The sequence below is a fragment of the Temnothorax nylanderi genome, unplaced genomic scaffold (assembly GCF_030848795.1).
Source record: "Temnothorax nylanderi isolate EJ_2023f unplaced genomic scaffold, tnyl_v1.0 TNYL_tig0152_pilon, whole genome shotgun sequence".
Lineage (NCBI taxonomy): Eukaryota > Metazoa > Arthropoda > Insecta > Hymenoptera > Formicidae > Temnothorax > Temnothorax nylanderi.
Genome location: NW_027249214.1, coordinates 225,487 through 252,013, shown reverse-complemented (window position 1 = coordinate 252,013; position 26,527 = coordinate 225,487). Strand labels below are relative to the sequence as shown.

The 26,527-nt window shown below is 39.3% G+C and overlaps 1 protein-coding gene across 7 annotated transcripts in view; it reads right to left on the bottom strand.

Annotated features, from left to right (window-relative positions):
• The window catches only part of Bsk (mitogen-activated protein kinase dJNK), a 151,569-nt gene that overhangs the window by 7,928 nt on the left and 117,114 nt on the right, over positions 1-26,527 (bottom strand). For 3 of the 7 annotated variants that reach the window (XM_071715017.1, XM_071715020.1, XM_071715019.1), the window contains 2 exons: positions 9,629-9,715; positions 3,446-3,873 (listed from right to left, as the gene is read on the bottom strand). In XM_071715017.1, the coding sequence (XP_071571118.1) occupies positions 3,446-3,585 (140 nt within the window). In that variant the 5' untranslated portion in view covers positions 3,586-3,873; positions 9,629-9,715. Of the gene's footprint in view, positions 1-507; positions 797-3,445; positions 3,874-9,628; positions 9,716-26,527 lie in introns of those variants that run through there. The other 4 variants (XM_071715018.1, XM_071715021.1, XM_071715023.1 and 1 more) reach the window with 3 other exon arrangements.

Here is a 26,527-nt window from a genome sequence, read left to right as displayed (position 1 = left end):
CGAATGTGCAACAAAAGAATTGAAATAAAAGTCAATGTTTATCGACCCGTAAACACTTCATACGTTTCTTACAAGAAACGGTAATTTTAAGCTTTTATGAAAATATCTATAAATAAATAGCTTTGAGATTTTTGAATTTTTAAAATTAGCAGCGCACATTAGACATTAAATCAGACAATCAGATATTAAAAATCAATCTACTAAATTTTTCAGGCAATGTTTCTTGGTATACCTTGTGCTTCAGATTTTAAATTACATCGTGAAAGATTGATTTCACAATCTAAAAATACTTCGCAGTTGTTCGCTCGTTAAGCGAACACGATTTGCGAGCAAGTTTAATTACATTTGAATATATGAATGATAATTATCAGAGAGTCTAAACCGAAAAAAAAACGAGCGTCGCCAGAAATATGTTGCTAGGAAGCACTTGAAAGGCATACTTCCGTTGAACATATATAATCGTAAGTATGGATGGTTCTTCACGACAGAACATTACCTTCGTCCTACCTTTCGAAATGTCGTGTTCACGACCGGGACCGTTTCCTCGTGAGAGAAATCGCATTCGACGGCCGGTTAAACGCGATCAAACGCCCTCAGAGCTCTCTCCCGCTCCTCCTCAAACATTTCTGTGTACCTTGCAGCTTTAGGATAATGGTAAAAGCCACCGGGTATATTCTCGCAGGGATTTCAAGAAATCATTAACCCTTTCCCTCCGGGAAAGTCTGTGACTTCAAAGCGACGTAGCGTGTATCTGGGCTTTTTACAGTAAGCTTCCGCAGTACAAATTGTCACAGTTCTGCAAATCGTAAATAAGGACTGCAACGCTATAAATTTCAGATAATCTCTTCTTAAAAGCCACGACAATAAAAGAAAGGACACGATTAAAAACAAATAAATCGATATAACAGTAGCTTGACCCACTTTCTAAAAGAAACTGAGAAAAGTATAATCTCAAAAGGTTGAGAAAACGAAATATAGATTGATTTCCCGAATTCTTCAAAATATGCGTTGTATTGAAATGTGATCTCTTTTAACAGTTATTAAAGTCGTAAAATATCTGAATTACATTGATATTTCCATAAATTCTTAATGATACATTTCAGTAGGACGCAGGGAAATATAAAAGAGTAAATCATCTCTTTTGCTCTCTCTAAAATAATTTCGGAGAGAGAATGTGCATTTCTTTCAAAACTTTCAGAATATATTTAATCTCCGAGAAACGCCGCCAACTCGAAATACTCTTCAGTGGCATTTTACAGCATCATCTCGATCCCAGCAGTATCGAGATACCTTTCGTAACTACGAATTTCAATGGATATTTTGTGCTCTCACGAGAGATCTTCGTTATAACATTTTCTTTATCATTAATATTTTATTATATTAAAATAAAAAGGGCATCGCCTGATTTCTAATATTATTTTTCAAAAATTATCTCTGGTATTCCTGATAACGCCAGGATTAATGTGCAGGTCACAGATTCCATCGTGAATAATATCCGGCCGTCGTTAGCCGATTTCCTTTCGCATCCTGACCTACCTTCCATGCGCGCGAAGTCAATCGGCCTTTTTCGAGAGCAAGCTCGCTCCTCGAGGGACGAGACAAAACGAAAAGGCCCCTCGCATATTTTCCGTAATGGACCACGCTACGGCAGAATTTTTATCGAAAATCGATATTCCGCATTCCCCTCGACCGTCCGTTCGTCCGTTCGTTTGACTTACCTGCATACCACGGCCACCGTGTATTGTTCGAGATTGCGCTTTCTCGGATAATGCAGTATTTCAATTTCTATCGGACGTCAAAGGGGAGACACGTGCGAGGGAGAAAGGCGATCCACGATCCACGGAACAATTATCATGATGGATCCTGGCTTACCCGTACTATCGATAATATTCGTCGTGAATTTCAACAATCTTCGAAGCGAGTTCGGAACAGAAATCGACTGACATTAACCCTAACATCACACTAACACGTTAATAGAAACTAGAGCGAAGAATGAGAATAATGGCCAATTTGCGAAATCATCAGATCTACTAAAAGAACAAATTAAACGGTATAATAATTTGCTACTAGATTTACCCACTTCATCAAGAACTTGAGAAAATCAACGTTGTCAAAATTGGGAAACTCAAATTTAGGTAATTTTCTCTCAAGTTTTTAAGAGCAAATAAGTCATATAAAATGCAGAGAATATTCCGATTTTACTATTTATGTCTCTACTAATTATATTCTAATTCTAGTTTTGGATTGTGATACTTTTAACAAAGGGTCGCAATTACAGTGAATATTCGCAGCGATATCGCGAGAGACAAATTATATATTTAAATTCAATGTTTCAAAAATTAATCTGCAAAATTAAAAATCGAAATATATAAAACAAAAAAGAACAGAATATTATATACTAATTTAATTTTTAATTTCGATTTCAATCCTTCGTCACAGTTTCTTTTTTCTGTTTAATATCTTATCAAATCTTCAATGCAATCTCATTATACTGTTACGATCGTATTACCTTCTACCGATTGTTGCAAGATCTATAAGTACCACTCTGAATACCCTCGAGATATGGAGGGAGCCATGACGAGATCTATTGCTCGGATATTCACGAGAAAAAGAGAATGCCGTCGACTTAATTTGCCTCGTCTGAAGATCGGGTATCGACGGCAAGCACGACGACGACGAGGAACGCCGTGAAGCTGTCGTCGAGGACGATTTTTCCGACATCACGCCGCCGGCTTACAAGGAAAGGGCGTTCTGTCTCTCGTCGTCGTCGCTCCCCGTCGTCAGAAATCCGCGTACTCTCGCGAAGACATTCTCCCTCGTTCCGAATCGAATTGCCCGATTTACTCTGCCGCCCCCTTTCTCCGCGCGCCGAACGGTGCCACCCGTTCCCCGTTGCCGTCGATTCGGGTCGGTCCTCGAGCGCGAGTAAGAGAAATCGTAGTTAACCCTCACCCTCTCCCTCCCCCCCCCTCGAGATATATTTCGACGTAGCGATACAACGTACGCCCGGCTTCAAATCCACCTCGAAACTTTTACCTCTGATGGATGCTGGCATTGTTATCGGTTGTATACGTAGCTTGAAGGCGGATGACGTTATTCTATCCAGAAAACGGATATATCAAGGCGGAACGTAATAAACATCGCGTGTGATAGATGAAACTTTTCATTCTGCGTATTCGATATTTGACGTTCAGACCAGATCAGTGTACTTTATGAGTTCTCTTCAATTATTTTGCTATTTTTCGTTCTTGTGTAAAGTCGTTTGAATGCAAAAGGAATTGGGGTTTCACTGAGAGTTCCGCTGGAACTTCCAGGTAAGATTCACCGGTTCGCGTGACTCGCACGTGTCTTTCCTTAAGTCTAATAGTCTAATAGTCTAACAGTCTAATAGTCTAATAATTATAAAAAGAAAACATCGAATTGCAATGGCTACTGAACCACTCACCAGACTATCCCCTGCGCGCCCGATCCGATAGGCTTGAGGTTTTGATAGCGCTTCAGGATGGTGAACTTGGTGTCCCCGACCTCGACCGTGTAGAACATGGCGGACAGCCGGGTTGTCATGTCAGGCCCCAGGTAAGGCATGCGCCTCGGTGTTCGTCTCTCCTGCTGCTGCTGCACCTGAGCCGCCGCCTGCACCTGCACACCGTCCACCCCGCTGGAGCACTCCTGGTGCACTCGACGGGGACTTACGCTCTTAGCCACTTTGGACGCGAGATTTTCAGTGCACCCACAGAATAGTAACGGCGACAATGCAGACGGGTGTTCCCGGAGTGCGCGGCACCTGCGAGTGCCAGGTCAGACCGCTCCTCAGCGGCAGATCGCGCCTCAGCACGCTGCTCCCCGATCAGTCCTTACGTAGCCCAGAATTGTCTGCAACGAGAAAAGGATCGAGGCGAAAGTTCGCATAAATCTGTTATTTTCAACAGCTAATTGTTAAATCGATATTGCTTGCCATATTTATCGCAGTCGCGAAAATTATATGAATCTTCAAAATGTAATAATTTAAGAAAAACCGAAATAACTGTTACCGTTTATTTTGATTTCATAGTAACTTTGATAACAATAGAGCGGGATTTTGCTATCAAGAAATTAAAACGAAAGAGAAAGAGAAAGAGTGACCTGAAAAGTGTGACATTTTACATTTAGAGAATTTCACGCAACAATAATCTAATAATAATTTCTGTCAAGGGCGCGGCAGCAAAATGCACGCGACATTTGCATAGCGGATAATCGAAATTGTATCATTTGTATAAGCGCGTGTCAACGTCATTTACGCAGATCTGTGCGTGACTGATTCATGTGTATAATAAACAAACATTAATCAACGTTGGAAAACGCGACGTAAAGTCAAAGGTCGGAAATAAGTTCGTTATATTTCGTCACGAAAGCGAATTCATTCTGACGGGAAAGAAGAGACGGGGACTCCAATTCAAATCGAATTATAATTTGGATTTAGATGAGAACAAAACATCAGATGTGTCCAAATTGCATATCCGGTATGTAGATTAGCACCAAGATTTGAAATAACTCGCGATGTTTCAACGACGCTCGTCCATTCGAATATATATGTATTCGAGTACTCGCTGGAAACCATTTTAATGTTTCCACAGCTCATGTATAAAGCCAGTTAGAACCCGTCTTGAGCTCATTGTTGGATCAAGCCTCAAGATCCAGCGAAGATCCACTTAGGATCTACCTAAGATTCAGCCAGGATCCAGTCTGAATCTGAAATGGGATCCAACTCTTTCTCCAAGTTTACATTAGAAAGTCAGTAAGAGTCCATTTTATGACTTATACTGTGCAAAATACATTTTATATTTTCTTTAAATTATAGTTTTGCGATTAGCATATTGAGTTACGGTTTTATGATCAGCATTTCTAAAAAAATATTCAAGTAAAAAAAATGGCATAATTTATCGCCACTTTATAATTTTTATCTTCAAAGATTAGAAGTAAAATACTACCATTAATGTACAAAAACATTATATAAGTTTGTTTCAATTCATCTCACATATCCTATACTTAATATGTATGTAATCGTTATAAATAAGTTTATTAATAACTCTATGATCACACATCATATTATCAATCATAACAAGATATAATTTATCCGATAAAATCATAACTCGCTTTTGTTCACCGAGGAAAATTGACGTATAACCGAACACACTTATACAACGAGTTTATATTGTTTGAAAATATTCCTTTTTTAATTTTAATCTCGTGTATCACGTCAGCAACGCAGAAAGAAAGAACAAAAGTATTTGTTATCTTTCAATTTTGAAAGTCAGCCACTCGTCCATTATTTTTTTGTTGAAAGTGAGAGCACCGTTACCGTTACGAAACAAAATGTTTATTTGTTAGTAGAAATTACGTTATAAGAGCAACGAAACACGGTGCAATTGCACAAATGGAATCGTATCTTATCTCGACCTCCTACATTTTTTTTTCAGATGAACAGAAAAGAACAACATGAGGAGCAGCTATCCAAGGTAGTCGGTGTAATGAATTTTATGGAACTATTGTTTTATTCTGTTTCTGGACTAAGTTCAAAAACTAAGAAATAAGAGGATAAATAAAATAAGAAATTTTTAATGATAAAATTTTGAAAGGAAAAACTATAAACTTTAATATTGAATATATCCTTTATTATAAATCTATCAAACAGCATTCAAATTTAGCAAATAAATAATTCACATTTATTATAAACAAAATTAATAAGAATAAGATTTACATTAAACAAGATAATTCAGCAAATGTAAGTAGTAAAATTGAGAATTGCAGGAAAACAGATTTAACGAGATTAAATGAATAAATGCGTGAATAAATAGAAAGAGGCAGAGACAGATGCAAGCGTACTTGTTGATAAAAGGATTTTGTGAGAAAATTATATTCTCAGACAAGAGATTAAAAAGGAAGTGAGAAAAGAGATGTTGTTTTATTTTCCTGAAAAGTCTCAGAATAAATATAACATCAAATAAGAGATAATTTTTGTATAATAACTAAGGAGTTTAAAACAGATTCAAACCCTAAAATCGGCCAAAAGTATATCTATTAATTTTGGCATCGTAATTTAATGTTATATAAAAGGACTAATGTAAAATTTTCAATATTTTATTAATAACAAAGGGCCATTAATAATACAACTTCTTATTAAATATCCGATGGCTAAGATTTTTTAAATAAGGAAGCAGACGAGCAACAAGATCTAAGTATGTGACTAAAATTAATTAAATAAAGATTTAGTAACTTACAATACTAAAACATAAATAGGAAGAATTTCGAATGAAAAGGCTAAGCAAGAACTAGACTAGAGCGTTGAACGAAGATGGAGCGTCAAAGAGAAACTTCCTAACTAAAGGAGAGCAAGACAAGCAAAGATGTTTTCATCAGCTTGCAGAAACCAGCGCTCCATCAGCGAAAACCACAGCAAAAGGGAGATGAAGAGAGACGCGAACTCAAGGAATTCCATCAACGGGCGTAGCAGCAGCTGTATAAATCGTTAAAGATAATAGTACCTGTCGCTGAGACACGTGATAGGGAGGGTGGACTATCTCCGTGGCATCTCATTTCGAGTGATCTGGGTCGTCTTGCCTCTATACATCGTTGTCGAAGACTACAACCGTAGTAAAATCCAGCATCGCTACAATGTCCGTCATTGTGAACGCTCTTCGATCGATCGACAGGGCGAACACACCCCCGTGAGCGAATAAGCGGTCAAGCTTTCGAGCTTTGTGTGTAACGCAACTAACCCAATTGCATATCGATTCAACGTTTGGATAATGAGAACTCAGCCCTGTCAACTGAGGTATCGATCGATATAGAAAGAGAAAGAAAAAGAGAGAAAAAGAGAGAAAAAGAGAGAGGAAATTGACAAAAATGTATACGCGCTTGTAACTTACTGCGACATAGTACAAGGAAAATCAATTAAGTCTACTTTGTTAAAAAAAAAAAAGCGACAGCTCGGTGCCGGGAGATCTATTAATCATTAACTATACGACAAGAGAAGTCTTTCAAGTCCCTATAGTCATTTATAATTTATAAATTTGTAAATAGCTTTGTTTGCGCGTCAAAACGTTACAATTTTTTCTACTTTTAAATTATTTTCATAACTCTTTTAGTTATTTCAATATAATATAAATAATTCTTTATATTATTTATCACAATTTTAATATTGAAATGGCAAATCATTAGATCGTAATATAATGTTACTGTGTCGCAACTCGGTTGACGACATGACATCTCCGTCGCAGCGGCGAATACTTTCGCGGGAGTGTTTTCGTGCGCGCCGATATCTCTTCTAGCACCTCGGGATTCCCCCGATTATTTATAGCGACTGTCGCAGACGTAGACCGACAACGACAACGACGACGACGGCGGCGACGACGCTGCCGCCGCCGACGCCGCAGTCGTGCTCTTCGTGGTTGCTGCTTGGGCCAACCACCTTCCATCGTTCGCCACCTGCTATCAATTACGTAAACACGTCGATGAACGCGCAGGCCTCTAAAGACGTCTTTGTGGAGATAAAAAAATCATTGAGCCATGGCGATGCTCGTAAGACGCAAAAACGTTTGATCGAGATCTATTAAAAGCTGCAATGTAGAGATGCTCGGATTTCGAGAGTTACGAGGATTACCAGAATGCTCGTCCGAGCTTTCGAAAGCTCGACGAAAACACTTAAGGATCTCGAAGTTACGGAGACATTCGATTGAGGATGAATGAGATAGAGTCGACACTATTTGATTAAGAGAAACAAATGATGAATTGCAAAACTTTTAGCATCTTGGATCTTATCGACGTCTTAGTTCTTGAAGTGTAGAGTTACGTTCGAAGTAGTGATCTTTAAGTTTTAAGATTTTTAGGGGTCAAGGTAAATCGCGGCGCGTTCAACTCAGAAGTGTTTCGTAAATCTGAATATGTTTCGGTTAATTCTTGTGCTAGAAACGTAGAAAATATCATGATATTTAATTCTAATCGAAATATTGTGATAAAACATTTAATTTTTACAATCGCTTTCTCGCTCGCGAGTAAACTTATCGCGTTTTGTATTTTCATCCATGACGATGGAACATGATTGATATTGAAGCAAACAAACACAGCAGGATGGAAAACAACACACAGGCGAAAAAAAAAGGTACAGTATTATTTTCGCCGGTTCCGGAAACCACTTCGAGTCCTTTATAAAAACAGTCAACAAACTCCGGCGAATAGAAATACAAGAGAGGCTATGGTATTTTTACTTTTCAGCTAGGTGTGCTTTGTTAACTTCATAAATTAAATAAAAACTCCGCGAATAGAGAAAGTGGTCGCTCACTTTTACGGAGTTAACAGTTCATAGCTAGTACTAACAAATTCGATGTCAATTTTTTCCCGCTAAAAACATGAAGAGAATTCACATTTTTTTTCAATTAATGACTCTCGAATTAAAATAACAAATTAAAATTTACCTAAAATTATACAAAAAGTAAAATGTTGTGCCATGGTTTCTCAAGCTAAAGATCATTTCTTAATATGCGACGTGTAATGTAGAAATTATTAATATTTCCGTATGAAGAAGGTCGGTTTTCTATTTGGCAAAGATTGTGCCATTAATTTAATGGTTGATCCGGCAGAAGAGGAGACACCTTCTATATAGATTATTATACGATCTACGCTTCATTTTTCGTCTCGACGCGACTTCGGGTTCAAGTTAGGCGTGTTCCGAGAGCAACTCGCGTGACGGCCATTGTCGCGCGACCATAATTCAGCGGATAAGACGGATTTAAGAGAGTTCAGCTTCACGACGTCTCTCGCGCCGGAGATGATTTAGCGCGCGGAGGACCGGATAGTTTCTCGTCTATCGCGCCTCTGATCTATCGCATTTAGGATGTACTTACAAGAATGTACACGTTCGTTCGGGCAAAATTTATGTTTCGATTTGGAGAAACTTCCTGGATATATTTAGTATCGTGTCATCGCCACCAGCGCTGTACTTGATAAATACGGCGTAAAATGAGAATCTCTACGGGCCAATATTTCAATGTGTAGCAAGAATATAAATCTTCCTCTAATGTGTCTACGTTCTAAAATTCTTTAATATGTTTAAAAATTCAAAAGAAATATCGCGTGATATATAATATAAAAAATAATAAAAAATAATATGAAAAATAAAATATCTAATATGTGAAAAATGTACATCTACTATAAAAAATAGATAATATGTACCTATATTAAAATTAAAAAAACTTGACGCGTTTATTCTGGCGTCATATCTGGCTTGATTTAACTAAATATACTTTTTTTTTTCTCTGTAACTAAACTGCAAGCCAAGCTCGCAAAAGAGCCATTTGCAAGCGTTGCAAATATTTGAACAGCAAGAATTATTGGCAGACTTCGTTACGGACATTTGACGGGAGACGAGTGTTTCGATCGTAATCTATTTTAGTTGAATATTTCGAGCGTGCGGGGAGGGGGAGAGAGAATTGATCGTCCGTCAGAAACGTTGCGCAAATTAATATCAAGAGACACGGTAGTGTCTCGCGCCAAGTACCTACACGCGAAGCGAGACCGCACCGTGACTCTTTTATGCGAACGCACGAGTTGCGAGTATCCGAGATTTTGAGATTACCGTAACGCACACACTCACCATAAACAGGCGGCCATTGTGGACGCGGCGGCGAAACGCTGATACGGCCGTGCGGGGACTGACGCGGAAGCAGGGATCAGCAGGGATCTGCAAGCAAACAGAACAGAGACGTCCCTCAGAGAGCGTGTCGACAGGAATTTGTATGCGTCCGCGGATGCGTTAATGCTCTGCATGCGCCATGCGCCCCGCTCTCGCGTATATATACGCGAGCGATGCACCGTAGTCCATCGATTCGCGCGCACGGGTGCCACTGTGCCACCGTGTGTAGCCTTTCGCTCGATACCGTTGCACCCCGTTGCACCGCTATGCAAATCAAAGGCGCACGTGTGGCACGAGCCCCCCCCCCTCGCCCCCCGACGCAAAAATTCAGCTGGGATCAAACGACTTCGATATTGCGGAACAATTGTGTAATCCCATTTCATAAATCGGTACGGACTGATCCCACAAAGCATATCTCTCTCGCAGTAATGTTTATAAATGTATCATTATTATATTACTATTAATGCATATAGAAACGCTTGGCTATCGATAAAAAAATATGAATTTTATGAAAATTCCTTCTCTCTGATCACGGTGCATTTTGATGATTGATGATAAAATATCGCTTCTATACACTATTAAATATTGAAGGATAAAATTTAAACCAATACCTTAAGTTAAATAACATTTTGTTATTTTTAATTACCATGTGTATCGAAATTTATTATTTGAACACGAAACAGTATTATTTTAACTCTATCGGTTTAGTTAAATTAACATATTAAAGAGGAGCAGTGGCGACCTATAGAAACGGTTAAAAATTGAGTACAATTTGAAGCTATATAAATTTAACGATGTATTAACAGAAGAATTAAATTTTTTTCTCTATTCATTTTGTATATCTTTTTTTTAATTAAGTAATATCTATATCATAATAAGAATATAAATTCCGGACCAACGAACTGCCGATACCATCTTAGTTTTACAGAAACGTTCACCCGCTCGGCGCAATTCGTCGGTTCAATTACAACGGGAATAATAGGGATTAATTGCCGTTCTCTTGGCAACTCGCTTCGCTCGCTTCTTGTATCGCAGAATATTTAACGAAAGCCCTTGGGAGACGATGCGAATTCCTGTGCTACATAATTAAGTTATCGATCGTCTGGGAAATTGCAACTCAGCAACGCGCGTCGTGAAAAATGCACTGTCCTTGCTCGATAATTCGCATGGCCTAATTATTCCCGAATTCTTCAACCCCGAAGATACGACGTATCTACGTGGGGGAAAATAAACTAATTGGGAGTGGCACATATTAATAAAATACACAAGTACAGTTGTGTTTAATTCCAGAAGTCGCGTCTCCCTTTGACGGGGATGTTCTCGTCGATTTATTTCTGCGGGCGGTCTCGCCTAATACTCGTCCCACGAATTTTCGGCGTTGAGAGAGCTCAGAGAGTTCTCTCCCTCTCTCTCTCTCTCTCTCTCTCTCGCTCTCTCCGTCCGTTCCGCGCAGGAATGCTGAAAAAGCAGCACGAGCGCGCGCTGGCCGGTGCGCGTTAATTCGAATATATACCGTGTCTAAAATTAATATAAATTAGCGCCGTCGTCCGGCCCGCCGGAATGCGAGCGTCGTTCCTGTAAATTGAGACAAGTCGCGCGCGGTCCGCGACCACCGCGCGCGAGAGAGATGGTCCAACTCAGTCCAACTTACTCTCGGACTAAAGCGCCTTATAATGGCCCCGTTGTTTCTGCCACCGGCGCGGCGTTCGCCAGATAGATTCGCACTCGACGGATTGCGAGCAAACGCGCGATATGAATGACGTTAATTAAATTACAAAATTCATAGGCCAGTTCTTTTTACGTTATCGTTTATATAAATCGACGAAGGTTCCGTGAAGTCCTCGATTTTGCTGCCAAAAGACCGACAAAAGTTTGAAAATTATAAAAAGAGATCATCACGTGCCTTGTAATATATACAAACATGTATTATTAAATTAATCATTTCGTTATAATAACTGATCCTCTCGAAATGCGTGTAAAATTTGCAGCGCATTATTATTGCCGGACGTGTACGTCGAATCACACATCAGAGTCGCCGAGGTAACTCCGCGTCAATCGCCATCAGTATAAAAAAAAAAATAATCCGCGAGCCACAGTTGCGTTCCAACGCAACTCGCGTTACACACAGAGCAACGCTAACCCGGATTGTTTCATTAACCGAGTTTCAACGCAAAAAGTTACAGCCCGTTGGCTTTGTGGAACAGACAGCAAACCGATGCACGCGTTTGGTTTCACTGTAAAAAAAAAAGAAACGACGGGAATATGAAAGGAATAAAACTCGCAAACCCAGTTATATCGGCAAAGAGGATTACGCGATTCTCGCACTAACAATGTAAGAATCGTTTCGCCGGAAGAAGGCCAAAAGGTCAGGCTTCTCGAGTTACAAGCACGAGTAGCAAAGTTCACGACTAGTCGCTTTCGATCGGTTTTAATCTGCAACGAGCGAGCCGGGAAAGCGGCCGCGCGCGGCGGCGGCGGCGGCGACTCGTGAAAAAGCGTCCCTAAAGCGTCGTCGAGGGCGAACACAGGGCGAATCCGTTCCGAAGGGTCCCAAAAAGTCGTTTCGGAACAGCAGGGACATCTGCCGCCTTCGGCTGCTGGAAGGAACGATAAATAGCGTCGAGAAGCTACGAAGCTAGTCTTCTCAATTAAAGACGATCGACGTGAATTGGGCACAAAGTGCTCTCTCCGATCGAGACACGATAAATATTTTCTCAAATTGCCACGAGAGAAAAGTGGATCGAAAGTTTTCAGCAGTGCTTCAAATTGAATGCAAAATTAAACGTTCATAAATGGGGAATTTTTGCGAGGGCGCGAGAGCTCTTTCAGATATTTGCGGAAGTATACAATTTATAACGCAGAAATCATATGAAATATTCATATCCCATCCTTTTCAGGGAAAAGTAGTAACTGCAAAAGTATGGAAATTCTAGAAATACATTTCTATTTCTAGAATTATATAATATTATACGTGCCTAAGTTTAAGTCGGAAGTTATTTACAAGCTCAGACATGATCCACTGTGTCATTTCTCATTTTCTTTCCTCATCAGACAATAGTTACTTCGACAGACGTAACCGAACTTGCAGAACCTCCGGAACATCGACAGATCCAAAATGATCCAAGATGGTTAGAACTCCATTTCGGTGCAGGATCTCCGAAATGGAATATCACATTATCTCGAAATCATAGTCCAAAATAAAATCTGTTCAATCTAAAATAGAGAATAGGAAATAGAGAAAAGGATCAGAATATTGTGTCAAGTTGCGTAGAAATATTCTGCATATTTTTTTCGTTTTTAAATTAATTATAATCAAACAGATCAATTCAATTCTAATTTAAAAAATTTTAGACAAATTTTGAGTAATAAAGAACGATTTATTTTTTACGAAAGTCATATAGTAATAAAAGTAATGAAATTTAATATTAATCAATCTCGCCAAAATAATTATTCGCGAATTAAAAATTGAGAAACATTACGTTTATTTGTATATGGTGTACAGTATTTTCGACCTACCACGTCAAACTGATTTCGCACTGTGGACGGAAGTAAACGAGATAGCAAACGTATCGATGTCTCAGGAGCGAACCGATAATACACAGTGATGCTGCTCGGTCGAATCAACGCGAGCTGTCTGTTATGAAAGGGGGACGGAATGTCGATTCAGATATTTTGCACTCGGCATGTTCCCAGCAATGCGCGCGCCGCGAGGCTCGTCACTATTTCCCACAGGACCCCGCCGGCTTCTGTCAGGATGCATTGCTCACCCCGTTCGCTTTTACGGTGTCGTTTTTACCCGGCCGTGTTACAGGACTCGTAATGGCCGACCTGTCTCAGGACGACGATGAGTGGTCCAGCTTCGACCACGTCGTTGAAATGAAACTCTGTGCGTTTTTATTGCGATCGGAGAAGCAATTGCACGTGAAATGCACAATTTGCCCTTGCATTTAAAAAAAATTCTGAATTCTAGTTCTGTTAAACAATTTACAATTTTAAAAGACGCATCAATTATAAGTCATTTAATTTCTTATTAAGTAATTAATTTTCACAATAAATTGCAAATTAGAAATTATGTATTACATTAAGATATATCATTTATTAATATGTATATATATATGTACACATATTTTAAATATTTATTTCTAATTATAAGAAGTACCTTGTTATAAAAACAAAATATATTTAAAGCTCCGATATGATAATCTCAATTAATAAAATTTCTTTTACATTAAAATTATTTTCGTTATCCTTAGAAGAAACTCAAAAAAGACAAAGACAGAAAAAGATAAAGAGATAAAAGTTGTATTTTAAAAATTATGAAATAGCATCTCTATTATAGCTCGATTCTCGTACAGCTAGAGATAAGGGACTCAAACTCGTATTCGTAGCCGATCAGGCGGCTAATTTTCCTGCATGTCCGAGACGCCTCAGAGCGTCCCAAGAAAATCGAATTTGCTCCCTCGACAAAGCGCAGTAAGTCGTAGAATTCTGACATTCGATTTCAAAGCGTTCTTTTGAAGCGTATATCCTTCGTGCATCTATGAGTCTTTCGTTTCTCCTTTTCGGTCGTTAGACACGCGTCTCCGTTCCGATAAGGAATTATATTTTCCTATCGAGAGGAGTCAGGAGGACTTTTTCTTGCTACTAAAAGTCGAAAGACTATACGGCTTGTATTACTGCTTACCCGTGACACTGCTGTGAGTGTTGCGTTTAATATAAAAAGAAAATATAAGTATTAAGTTTATTAAATCCCTCGCAATTAATTTTTTAATGAAAAAACAATATCAAGAAAATTGAGAATAAATATATTCTTGCAATTTACGAACTGAGAAATGAGTGTATAATATTAGATAATAAGACATATCTCAGCGGAGATTTTGTCGCACGCTTTAATTGCACTCGGCAATATCACAAGACATAACTTTTTCTCGTTGCGTTAGAAGAGGGAGGAATTAAAGCGATATGGCTGAACGGCGGGAGAGATGCAAGAAAATCATTAAGCGAATCCGTCGATAGCGAGGAACGTCGATAATTCCATGCTACGGCTTCGCCCAACGAAAGGGAGATTCATCCCTCAATCAGACCCCGCCCTAGAGATTTGTCAGATAAGAAGTCCGCAATAAATTTCGCTTTCTCCCTACCTACCGCCTATTACTTTGCCGTTTTGCCTTTTCCTTTACCTATCGCATCGACCGTTTCCCGTAATTCTAACTTCGACGCCGTACAAGAGTCTTGGAAAAAAGCGGATTAAAGGGAATTAATGGAAAGTCGCGCTGAAAACTCCCCAACCTAAGGATTTAGTTTAAATCCTAGCCAACGTTTAAATTCCTTCCTGTTTCTCTCCAGTCTTTTCATAATTCTCTTACGAAATAATAAGAAATTGTAATAGTAGAATTAGTATCACGTTTTAGATTAAATTTTGTGTCATTAAGATTTATTCCGTTTAAAAAATCAAAAAAATTAATTCGCTGATTCTAAAAAAAAAATAAAACTATAATTAGAGTTTGGTGCAAACTATCTGTCATATTTATCAAATAAAATTGAAAATAAAATTTCAGCAAGATCGAAGTAAAATTGCCGCTATGGATTTCGATATATCATTTTCTTTTATTTAGAGAAAAATTTTTCAATCTTGTTTTCAAAGAAAGACGTTTTCCAATTAGAAAAATTACAACTTTTTGCATTAAACTAAAATCAAGCTCCATCTCCGGAAATTAGAAATTTCTCATATTGAGTTCTCATAAATCCTTTTCAGTCTCACGCTTGTCTTGCGCAAAAGCATATAGGTACTACACGTACGTCATATATAACACTCGAAATCAGCACCTTCATTATTCTCTTGAAATATTGTATAAGAAGCAGAAGAGACCGTGCGCGACTCGCCTTAACTCTTCATATCTGACTTGTAGAAGCGACAAATTTACACTGAATTCTCGTATAAATTTTTTAAATACAATTATAAACTTTCTAAATGAGAGTCTAACATTAGCGAGTTTGGTCCAACAATTGTTGCTCGCGCACAGAGTAAGTTTTAAACTCATTTACGAAGTCAACATTAACCCTTTACGGACTAAAACTCCCGAGGGATGAAAAGAACGAGCTGCTTTATATCATCCGCATACTTCTCGAATAAATTATTATGCTGAAACTATCATACCGGGCTTGATTTACAAGGAACAGGAATAGAAATACATCATTTTACGATGTTAACAATTGTCCAAATCCAAATTTTCCCTTTCGCAAACTTTCCCTTTCGGAAGATTCTTAAAATAAACGATGACGGAGAAAGCAAATCGGAGTTATCCGGTTGAAATGACTACATCGTGTAATTTCGAATCCCGTCCACGTGTTTACTTACCGTTACAGGAATGAATCGGGTTCACGAACTAATCAACGTAGTCCAATGGGGAGCGCCGCGCCGGGACGCCCGTTCGCGAGACGCCTCCGCAAGCTCGAATTACAAAAGCTGCCCGGTGATTTAACGGTATCGCATCACCTCTTGGCAGTGTCCTCGGGTAATTCGAAACCACTGTTTTGGCGCCGACGGCGGCGACCAGTCGACTTGTGTACGATCGTAATAATGGCGCTAACGAGTTGACGCCACCGCGCTTTCCAGACCATGACAACGACGTTGTAGGTCAATGGTCATAACTCCGCCGTTCTGCCGCCGGGAGAACCTTGCGAATCAATTAACGTTAGAAGGGAGCTCGAGCGAGGATCCATTTAACCCCTTAACGCGATTTAAATGCGCCAACCGAGTCTATGGCTGCAGCCGTAAACAGTCTTTAGAATACAAACAAGAATTGCAGTACGCATATTAATCGGTTTGTAAAACTGTCTCCATATAATATATTTATAATATTAGATACGTAAAATGTACATAAATTTTATTTCGATGAAATAGCTTAATAAGAGTTGATTTTATAAGAAACAATCTTGATATGTAATCTTAAGATGGATAATCTTACAGAGCTAAGTTTGGTTCAATTATAAATTAATTGAAATGCATTACATTTTTATTGCGTCTCGCTCTTCAAATGTCAGATATACTTAGAATCGAACTTCATTTAAATCCCTTCGAGAAATCCAGTAATTTTTTCGTATAACAAGTTAAATATAATATTAGAATCTAAATATAAATTCAGGAACATAGTACATAGTGCGTGTTGTGCGCAAAGCGCTTTAACGAGAACGCATTAACGACGAATCTCTCTGTCATTCCCTTTTCTCGCTTTAGAATTTTGCTCCTCAGGTATACCGCACCAGGCCGAAGTGACGCGCACGAGCGTTTCGTTATTGAATGTTAAATTCGTCGGCGTTCTCTCTACCGTCACGGTAATTACTCCCAATCAGTATTCCGCGGACGGCTGCCAGAGAGGAACGTCCCACCTCATCTCACCTCACCTCGCCTCACCCTCTCCGGGACGACACCGGTAATTACCCGACGATTCGCCGGGACGAGAAGACGAGATCAGTTGCGGGTTCATCGACCGAATTTTCCAACGGGCAGGGAGGCACAGAGAGGGAAGGGAAACCAGGCGGGTGGGCAACCGGAAGCGACTGGGAAACCGCGAATAATTGCGGCCTAGTAAGATGGACAGACGAAGGAACGGGCGGGCGAAGCGTCTTGAATAAATCGCGACGATAATTGGCAGAGAACGAAGAGCGACGGTTTCACCGCGGTTTGTTACGGTGGTTCGCCCGCGAGGTATCTGGTTGAACCGGCCACCCAGGCGACGACGGCGTCGTCAGCGTCGCGCTGATCGACGTCGCGAGACGCCGCCGCGCCGTGCCGTGCCGTGCCGTGCCGTGCCGCCTAATCGTTTAGCAGCTCTCTTGGGCTGATACGGGCCAGTGTCAGGAACGTTGGCGTCGATCACTCGCCGCGCTAACTCTGTACGATAGTTGTCACAAGATCAAGATATAGTAGTCGAAAAAAAGATGCAAGAGAAAATACTATAATATTTCAAAATAAATGTGTGTTTAAAGTTAATTACAATATTATGAACTGCTGATACTCTCTGCGAAAAAGAGCAAAAATCTCAACCTATATTTAGCAATGTCAAATGACAATTAAATTAATTGGATCATTGGATGCAGTTATGCAATAAGGAACCAAGCGCCATTTTCATAATTTTTAGTTCTGTATTGATTTTTATTCTGTATTTGTGGACAAAAGAATTTCTAAAAACTCACGTAACATATAGAATTGTATTTGAGGAGGATTATATTTCGGTCATTATATTTGAAAGAAATAACGTTGGCACAGAATTTTATTTCTTCTTATTTCGCGAAATTGGTTCTAACGGAAAGATGAGATTTTGGAGTTGATTCCGCATTGCAGAACTTCAATTGTAACTATTGTAGTTGCCCCAACTATTAAAAGTTACACTCAGACTACGAATAGAAATGTATTTTTGTGTTCTCTTGATATTTTTATGTTCTCGGTATTTTCGAAAGAAAGATAAAAGCGAATAGCAGAGTCACATTTTCTCGGGATGTCGCGCGTCAGCGGTAACGATTTATTAGCAACGACGATCACTGTTACCGGGAGCAAACGGCTGCCGGGTCGGTCGAGTAAAAGCGGGAGTACGATCCTCGTGGCCGTAAAAGCCGCGTCTACAAGATCGTAAGCCTTTGACCATTACTCGTCCTCGTCGTAAGAGAAAGAGAGATAAGGATAGGGCTACTTAATTCTGCAAGTAATGGTCGCCAGAGGAAGTAAAAGAAAAGAAGACGAGAAAAAGGCTCGTTAGCAAATCGTTAGCCGTCAACATTCCCGCCAATCCGCTGTTATCCGCGTTGGTTACTGCGAGAAAAGTCGAGGATATCTCGATCGAGGGAACATCAGACGACACGGAGGCGACAGCTGCCGCCTATCTAGAACGTGTTCGGATAAGCCGCAAACCGATTTCCTAGGCAGGTGTCTGGGGACCGGCAGAAATTTTGTCGACGACCTTTTTACTTCCCTCTGCGAATTTAGACGGATATAGATACCTAAGTAAAGTAGAGAGATTTATTCAAATTGCAGACGATTCATAAAAATCATCAATTTCTCGAACAATCTTGTAATAAAATGGTCTTCTAACTCGTATATATCTACAATAGAGATTCTAATTCATATTACTCATATTACTAATTATTCTAATAATGCTAATTGATAATAATTAAGAAAATATGTCTATAACAAACAAAATTACAACAAAACTGTTTCGTGAAATTTTCGTTAATTACTCTTCAAGATCACTCAAAAACAGCTCCAATTAAAATTACTTTTATTACAAAAATTACAAAAAAATTATGTTTCATTAAATTTTCGCTAGTCTTAATCGCTAGTCTTTAAGATCACTCAAAAAGTTCCAATTAAAATTACTTCTGCTAGTAAAATTGTGAAGTAAGAATAAATATTGAGAGAGTCTAAATTTTATATTACTTTAAATACACCGAACATTTTATACTGAATCAAGAGACACGGTAGTTTCTCGCGTATTCCCTACGGCTACATCACGAGCTTTCATAATTTGAAATTAAATATATGTACAGTCGAGTCTTCGTGCGCGGAAAGCAAGTGGTAACAGAAAAAGGGGACAAAATAGCGCAGAGAGAAGCCAGACGAAAGAGCATTTCGTGAATTTCAAAAATGCCACCAATGTCAGCGCGGCAGACAGTGTTGCACGCGGTGCGTCTATTTATAACGCGGCTGCGTGCGAAATTGGACGATCGTCGCGAAAGAGACGTCGCGAGGCGGTCGCGAGCGTTCGATTGAATTCTCCGCTGGGGAGGGGAAAAAAAAGTTCCAATTTCGTCGCAGAGTTCGTCTTCAGGATGCGACGCGACAGTCACACCGCATATGTGGCAACTGCATCCCGCACCGCGGTGAAATATTGGACGGCATCGCCGGACACAAATCAGCGTCGAGAGTTGGCGCGAATTACGGGGAGTCTGCCGCGAGGAAAAAGCGGTTATACGTTCGGAGGCGTGAACAAGCGCGACGGATACTTTGAATTAACTTAAGACCGTGCGCGAGAGAGATACGTCTGTTTCGTCTGTGAAGATAATGGAATACCGCACGCGTGAGAGAATTTCGGCGCGAGTCCAATCTCGCGCGTTAGGTACGAATCCTGTCGCAAGAACGTACGCTATTCTTAAAATTCATACTGACAGACACTTGCATATAGAGAGAAAACTTAATTCAGTATTCAAAGCATCATTCTCTTTACTCCGCTTGAGTTTGAATTTTTTTTTTCCTAATTAATTATTCAAAGACTTTAACTTTTCGATCAGTTAGTTAAGGGCAATACCACGACATATATGCTTATTCTAGAAATAATTTCCACAATCCTACAAATCCCGTCCTCGTATCATTTCTCTAAAAGCGAAACTCTCTTTAACAACCTGAAGTCACTAAAAGCGCCGACTATGGGCTTTTTCGTGTTCAGGCACACCGGGGAAACGATTCCTTTCCGTCGGATTTGCTTGCGTGTAAACGGAGGGTAGACCGAAGGATAGGAAAGCAATCTCGTTAGGCGAACGCGAATCCCGCTCCTCCGCGATCCGCCGTTTCACTCGAACTTCGGATATAAATTAAAGGCTATATATTTTACGACTGCGGCACGGCGTACGGCCGACCGGTCCTGGAGGCAGGAATCCGTCTGCAGGTCCCGTCCGCACTTCCGTCCGATTTCGAAGCGGTAACCCAGTTCGTCCGGGAATATACACGAAACGCGATATATCTTACGAGCGGCATAGAGAACGATTAAAGTCGCGTTTTACGGTCGCGCGACTACTCGTCGACGGGCTTTCAAGCTAAAGATTATCGCTCCATATTGCGTACGATCGACAAACTGAAGAAGGACATTTATTAATTCCTTGAAGAACCGTTACTCTCGACAGGTACTTTTAATGCTAATCCGTATCAATCACGAAGAACGAAACAATAAGATAATAAAAATGAAAATCGTAGATCAAATAAGACTTTTGCATGACATGAATCGGTAGAAGGATCGATTAAAGAGCTCTAAAACAATGCGCTAGCGAAGGTCACCGAGATCAATTCGATCGCAGCATCCTTCGGATATTCTGGCCCGTCCGTCAAAGACAAGAATCAGAAGAGCCCGCGATAAACATGATACTTTCTCGCATACGTTACGGTTGCGCGTCGTTTGAGAGGAGACAGAGGAGCAAAAGACAGACATCGAGCTGAAGGGTGTCGCGTGCCGACGTGTCTTCGCTCGATCTTCTTCTCTCTCTCTCTCTCTCTCTCTCTCTCTCTCTCTCTCTCTCTCTCTCTCTCTCTCTCTCTCTCTCTCTCTCTCTCTCTCTCTCTCTCTCTCTCTCTCTCTCTCTCTCTCTCTCTCTCTCTCTCTCTCTCTCTCTCTCTCTCTCTCTCTCTCTCTCTCTCTCTCTCTCTCTCTCTCTCTCTCTCTCTGTTTCTCCCTTTCGCTTAGGAGCCCGCTTTTCTTTCATTCCCTGTCTCTTCTTCACGCATGCACACTTTCTTTTTTTCTCTATTTCCGTTCTTCTCATTCCACGCCGGGTTATGCAATCCGCGGACGAACGAAGGGGATATTTGCGTCGCGGAATGCCGCTAATTGGCCGAAAATAAATACCCATGTCGAAGAATGTTACCCCTTTTCTCTTTCATTCTCTCTTCTTCCGTTCCGAATCGCTCTATTATCGTCCCTCTCTCGCGCCGTCAGTCGTAATTGATCGGCCAGCAGGACATTTTCATCTACCGTATCTCATAGTATCCGTACGAAATATCAAATAAAATAATTAAACAATATTTAAATTAAAACGATTTCTTTAGATAAATGTTTAGTTTGAAAAATGTTTGGTCTTTAATTGTATAACAAATATATTGATGTATATGTACGCATGTATATGTAAAATGCGCAATATAAATATTATACATATACATATAATAAAATATTTACATTATTTTCACATATTTTCATATATTTACATATAATAGTATAATATTTACGACATGGTTTTATCCAGAGATGGAAAACATTTCCATTGTTGTCGGAAAAACAGATTACCCGAATGAGAGTAAAGAGCCGCTGCGACTGCTTAACTATTTAATAAATAACTCGTACCATTACACTGTTGGGAAAATTATGTGCGTTGCAAGGATCATTTAGAGTCTGCAAAGTGCATCGGTGGATTAAGCACGACTTCGTCGTTAATTCCGCTGAAATTATATATCCCCGTCCTCCCTGCCCTTCCGCCCCTGTTCTTTTAGCCGCGGATTACCTCATGTAAAACGGCGCCCCGGAAGATCTACGACGCGACGCACAAGGTGGTAGCACGTTTGCAAGAAACGTGGAGAGTTCTATTTGTAACGCGTAGAAGTGGCCACAACCTGTCTGAAATAAGATGAATCTCGGGGCAACGCCCACGCGATCTCTCCGAACCGTCGTTCGTAAATTTTCATCCGCGAAATGTCCCGTCGTCTCGTTTTGACCGTGCGCGCGCACGCTCGCTCTCGCTTTTCTCCACGCCGGATAAGTGTACTTCTCCATCGTGACAAGAATTACGAGATCGCTGCCCCTCCGAGCGAGGTGAACAGTTGCGTTTCGAAGCTTTCGATCGCCAGTAAATCGTGCGGTCTCGCTCCGCGATCTCTATAGACGGTAGAAAAAGGAGAACCGAGAAACGGTGCACTAAAAATCTTCTTTCGATGCTTTCGAATCTTCGGTCGACCACAATTTGAAATTTTTACCGGATCATAAAATACTGACACGTACGTATCGTATATAAAGTTTTATAGCTCCAGCCTTCGAATCGTTTAAAAAGAAATCACGTTTGAAAATATTTATTTAACAGCTTAAAAGTCTTAAAACATTATTCGAGTATACTATAAATTTATACTATAAATTATATTTAGACTATAAATAGCTAAAAATTACAAATTCGAATATTTATTTTAGTCTTTTATAAAAAATGAAGATGAAAATACTGAAATATATGCATATGCAATCATTGCGCATTGAAAATTCTCAAAAAGAAAATGAACTTTTTTTTTTTTTATTTTGGAAGAAAATTTTACTAAATCTTGCTTTTGAGTGAGATAAATTCCACAATTTAATGCAACTTGTAGAATTACAATAAAGCACAAAAAGCACTAATGGGTGTCTTTAAAAGGTTACACTTAAGTGACCCATTATTCTCTCCGAAAAGGACCGAGAAAGATTAGTTAGCAAAAATAGTTCCTCTAAAACCCAAGTGGCAACACGATATCAGGCTGGCGCTTTTAGCATTAAACGTGCACCGACAATGCGCCGTCTGAGTACACTTTATCCCTGCACTTTATGTAATCCGTTCCACGGTTATCCTTATCACTCTCAATCCTATAACAATTCGTTCTAAACCAAGACAAACGCCCGGCTTCTGATCTCTGAAACAAGGCAGATAGCTGGAAATTCGGCGGATGGAGAGAAAGAATCTCAATCGGCGAGAAAATAGAAAGGATGCAAGTCCGCCTTCTGATATCCGCTTCGGAATGATCGCGGGTCTGAGAAGAAAAGAAGAAAGGAGAACGCGAAGGCAAAGGATTGCCGGAAGAAACAGGATAAGGCAATACGACGTGCAGAGAATTCCGGTGTCGTCTCCTTGTATCTGGGCAATCAAGAAAAAGGAGCGCGTGATGGCTGGTCAAATCGACGTCACGTTAGATTCATCTGAATCCTCCGGAGAATACGTCGGCGTTATATGTTCTGACGTATACGCCTCCACAAGATGTGCGAGTTAATGACCGTTGCACGGCTTTCTTCGTTCTACTGTTCTTTTTCCGGTTTTTCAGGACCGAAGAAGAGAAATAAAGTCGAAAGCCTTCGCTCATCCATCTTCTTTGTGTCTCGAACTTTTAAGTACTCTTACTCTCTCTCTCTCTCTCTCTCTCTCTCTCTCTCTCTCTTACTTTTAACATTGTTAATTTTATTGTTAAAAACTAAAAAAGCTATATTGTAACTCTTCACATTGTTACTCAATATTTCAGAATTAATACAATATATAGTATTTTTAGAGTACGGTGATATAAAATTGATATATAATCAATTATTATCTATTTTTACAAATAAGATGTAACATGATATTTTATTAATACCGTAAAATTATACAAATAAACTGCTAAATTTGTAGTACTAGATCTTTAGATTCAAGGACAATACTTCTTCTGGGAGAAATTTAATAAAATAAAATACGCGAAAGATCTAATTGAAATTCCTTGACGATGACTACGTCGACGTGCTCCGTTCCTCCGTCGCGTACAATAACGTGCGTAACAGTTGCTGCGAATCCCCGAAATGCGAGCGTCGCGCATTTCGCCAGATTCGCACGGAGCGCACACTTGTTACCGGCACGAGAAACTGCGAACACAAGCGACGCGCGACGGAGAGTTTCGGCGTCGTTCCCCGCCATTCGTCTCGAGTAAGTATACGAAGGAGCAAGTATACGAAGTTGCGCTCACGTTCCTGCCATAATTGGCGGCGGAGAGACTGCCGTTCTGCGTCTATTTTGCAAATATCACGCGCGCACCGTGCACTCGTACGCGTCGCAAATCTCGTGGTAAACTCTGGGATACGCATGGAAAATGTCACGAGGCCGGTGGGGAAAAATAGACTTCTTTATTCCTTTTTGTTCTTATTTTTGCATAAGATATATTAGACGTTTGTTTCACATAATTTCTGAATGCATGCCAACAATTTTCTTCTGTTAATCAGAGAAATAGAAAATTTATGTGCAGAATATTTCAGTTTTCTTCTAATATTTATAGTGTTTCCATTTTAGACATATTCTTCTTTTAAAATTAATATCGCTTTACATATTTAAAATTTACTTCAATTTATATTTTAAATAAATTTCTCCATATATGCTATACGCACTGCTAAATTATTCTTAAGATAAAAGAAGGAAACAACTTTGTCTTCAAATTATCTTTCTTACGGTTTAAAAGAGGTCTTTACTTCTTCAATCGTACATCTTTAGTAAAGTTATACACGGCGTATAAAAAAAATCGTTATCGTGGAAGTTTAGATGGCAAGTAAAAGGCGTGTTGTGCGAAACGGTTCATTCGTCGGTCGTCTAAAGTTGCACAGTGTTCACGAATGAAAAGCTCGTATACTTGAACATTGTTTTGCGAGTGACTCCTACAACTTAATCGGTCTATAAACTTCCGTCGGTTTCAACTCGCCCGGTTGGTAAGACTTTCGAATAGCCCCTACCTCCAAATTTAATGAAACTTGCAGCAATTGTAGAGCATTAAAAAACACGCCCACACCATAAAGGATTTTGTACGGAAACAAATAGGAACGGAGAAATTAAAAAAATACAAACGGTAAATTGTATGATTACCTATTAGGTAATTGTTTACATGGAGGGGGTCACCTTGGATGACCTTGATATTTTAGTATGTTGTCACCCTTCTGAGTGACCTTCAGAAGGTTTCAGCCCGCGCTCGTTATTTATTCAGAAGTTATTAACAAAAAAAATTTGAGAAATGTAGCAGTTATTTTGAGTATTAAAAGGCATAAATGACTAATATATATGTCGAAATAGTACATGTATGAACAAAGAAAATACGATGCAATACAATACAAATAAATAATTTGTATATCGCCAAAAATATTCACACAGATGATCGACTAACTTATCTTGTTTAAACCACCTCTATACTTAAACGAGCTCGTAAAGCACGCCACGAACCCATGTGACAATTCGTCTCGCGTGAAAAGTGTATGCGTGGAGGCAGTAGGTTCCGCCCCCCTGCGGGGGGCTCCACTATTGTTAAACTAGACACATAGTGTACCTTCAAAGTACATGCGTGGGCTTTTCACTGCTTTAAAATTTCCATTCGCTGCTTTAAAAGACTTTCCTTTCTTCATACATGTACTATTTCCACAAGTTTCATCAAAATTTAACCACTAGATTGTCAATAAATAAGAATAAAAATTTTGAATTTTTGACGCCAATTTCTCCGTTCCTATTTGTTTCCGTACAAAATCCTTTATGGTACGAACGTGTCCTCTAATGGTCAACATTTGCTGCAAGTTTCATCAAATTCGGAGGTAGGGGCTATTCGGAAGTTGAGCCGACGAGTTGTCTAAAAGATATCTTTTAACTATATATTTCCTGAACGAGAATGAAAATAAACAGGTTATTCGAAATTCCTATGCATAGCTTGCATAAAATATGCTAGTGAGAGTTAATAAAGACACGGTGAAAATGCACGTAAACTTTCGCATCTCATTCTCATTTGTCGGCAATAAAAGTTAAAAGCGAGCGGAGTTTAGAGGCCACCATTGAAGAACAGGAATTTAAATATCAGCAATAATTCATTTAAAATTGTAATTGTGTAATTGGAATTAATTTGATTACAAACGAAAATATTGATCAAGCAAACTCGAATAAGGTATCTTGCGCATTAACAATGCTTATGAAACAAATAAAATCATACACTTGTGTAAAATGTCGTTTAAGATTTTATAAATTTGCAGGAAACGTCTCGGTGCAGAAATTTAGCAAATTACGACAAAATACCATTTGCTAAATAATAAGAAATTATTTAAAATATTAATATTTTGTGATATTACACAAAATTGTTGATTTCCAAAAAAAAAAGTTTCTTACACTAGGATCAATATTCTTATATGAAAGATATATTGAAAATAAACAAAAATTAAATATATTTAATTCCATATTACTTGACGTTTATTAGTAACTATATAACATGTACATCCTTTCGTGCAACGATTAGCGAATAAGATATCCATTGTAAATGCCAACATCGAGGCCAAAACATGCCAGATTTCGTTTCGTCGACGATGGAGATACGGTTCTCGTCGAATCATGACAAAC